The 2,161-nt window shown below is 39.2% G+C and overlaps 1 protein-coding gene across 1 annotated transcript in view; it reads right to left on the reverse strand.

Annotated features, from left to right (window-relative positions):
* Positions 1 to 7: 7 nt before the first annotated feature.
* The window catches only part of PRODH2 (proline dehydrogenase 2), a gene marked incomplete at its 5' end in the record, with an annotated part of 5,125 nt that continues 2,971 nt past the window's right edge, over positions 8 to 2,161 (reverse strand). The window contains 3 exons of the mRNA XM_027707918.1: positions 8 to 239; positions 331 to 441; positions 1,551 to 1,717. Of these exons, the coding sequence (XP_027563719.1) occupies positions 137 to 239; positions 331 to 441; positions 1,551 to 1,717 (381 nt within the window). The remainder of the gene's footprint in view (positions 240 to 330; positions 442 to 1,550; positions 1,718 to 2,161) is intronic.

A 2,161-nucleotide genomic window follows, 5' to 3' on the forward strand; every position in this document is an offset into this window, starting at 1 on the left:
CTCTCCCATCCCCAGGAGCTGAGGGGTCACTCAGGGGTCACTCAGGGGTCACTCAGGGGTCACTCAGGGATAATTTGGGGTTGGTCACTCAGGGTCACTCAGGGGTCACTCAGGGGTCACTCAGGGGTCATTGGGGTCATTCCTGGTTACCCAGAGCCAATGAAATGTGCTCTCCCATCCCCAGGAGCTGCGCGAAGCAAACGGAGCCTCCGGAGCGGGGGAGGGAAAGCTCCTCAATCCTGGGGGGAGGGGCGAAGGCTCAGGGGGCGGGGCTTTGAGGAGCCACGCCCCCGTCGGGTGGTGATGACGTCATGAAGCCCCGCCCCCCACCTGTGGGCGGCGTGGAGCACCGAGGACTCGTTGTGAGAGGCCACGACGAGGCCGAAACGGGACCCGGGGAGGGACAACTGGGGGAGGAACAAATCCAGGCACCGACGGTAACTGGGGAAAAGTGGGAGAAAAGTTGGGAAAGAAAGGGAAATAATAAGTAAATAAATAAATACAAATAAATAAATAAATAAACCAAGTATGTAAAATAAGTGAATGTATAAAAATAAATAAATAAAAACTAAATAAGAAGTAAATAAAAGAAATAATATATGTAAATGTGAAAATAAAATATATATTAAATAAAAATACATGTCTAAGTAATATATATAAATAAATATATGAAGTAAATAAATAAGAATAAAATGGGAAAATAAATTAAAAATAGAAATAAAAATGTAGAAATAAAAAATTGTATATAAAGTAAATAACTATATAATAAATAAATAAATAAAAATATAGGAAATAAAATAATTTTATATAAAATAAATAATTATATAATAAATAAATAAAAGTATATGAATAAAATAATTATACATAAAAATAAGTATATAATAAATAAATAAAAATATAAAAATAAAACAATTGTATATAAAATAACTAACTATGTAATAAATAAAATTATAAAAATTAAATAATTATATATAAAATAAATGTATAATAACTATATAATAAATAAGTAAATAAAATGGAAAAATAAACAATAAATACATAAAAATATAGAATTAAAATAATTATATATGAATATATAAATAAAATATATACGTAAAAAATAAAAAAGGAATAAAAATAAATTTAAAAAATAAAATAAATAAATCAAGTACATATAAATAAAATATATACGTAAAAAATAAAAAAGGAAAAATAAAAATAATTTAAAAATAAATATGTAAAAATAAATGAAATAAACAAATATATAATATATAAATAATATACAAATTAATAATACATATAAAAATAAATAAATAAGGAAAATAAAGATAAATAATAATAAATAAATCAATAAAATATAAATAAAAGAAATAAATATATAAATAACACAAATAAATATATAAATAAAATTAAAATTAAAACGGAAAAAATAAAAGTGAATGAAAATAAATAACATAACAAAAATACATAAATAAAATATAGACATAAAATAAATAAATATACACTAAAAATGGAAAAATAAAACAAATCCCCAAATCCCACCTGTCAAACCCCCCCCCCCCGGGTCTCACCTGTCCGAGGTGAGCTCAGGTGAGCCCCAGGTGGGGGGTTGGCGCCCCCCGGCGGCCGCTCGGGCCCTCTCGTACTCCAGGTAAGCCCCGCGCACCAACTTCACCCCGAAGGCCACGCCCAGCCCGGCGCAGAGGGCGGAGTCAGCCCGGAGACGCTGCTCCGCGTCCTATTGGTCGGAGGGGTCGGGACACGCCCACCCGGGAGTGGGTGTGTCCCCAGGTGTGTCCCACCCATCCAGGTGTGCCCCCAGGTGTGCCCAGGTGTCCCCAGGTGTGTCCCAGGTGTGCCCCCAGGTGTGCCCCAGGTGTGTCCCCAGGTGTGCCCAGGTGCTCCCAGGTGTCCCCAGGTGTGTCCCAGGTGTGTCCCAGGTGCCCCCAGGTGTGTCCCAGGTGTGTCCCAGATGTGCCCAGGTGTGTCCCACCTATCCCAGGTGTGCCCAGGTGCCCCCAGGTGTGTCCCAGGTGTGTCTTGGGTGACCCCAGGTGTCCCCAGGTGCCCCCAGGTGTGCCCAGGTGTGTCCAGGTGTCCCCAGGTGTGTCCCAGGTGTGCCCAGGTGTGCCCAGGTGTGTCCCACCCCCCCAGGTGTGTCCCACCTGTCCCAGGTTTCCCC

The sequence above is a fragment of the Neopelma chrysocephalum genome, unplaced genomic scaffold (assembly GCF_003984885.1).
Source record: "Neopelma chrysocephalum unplaced genomic scaffold, ASM398488v2 Primary Assembly neopelma1_95036, whole genome shotgun sequence".
NCBI classification, from domain to species: Eukaryota; Metazoa; Chordata; class Aves; order Passeriformes; family Pipridae; genus Neopelma; species Neopelma chrysocephalum.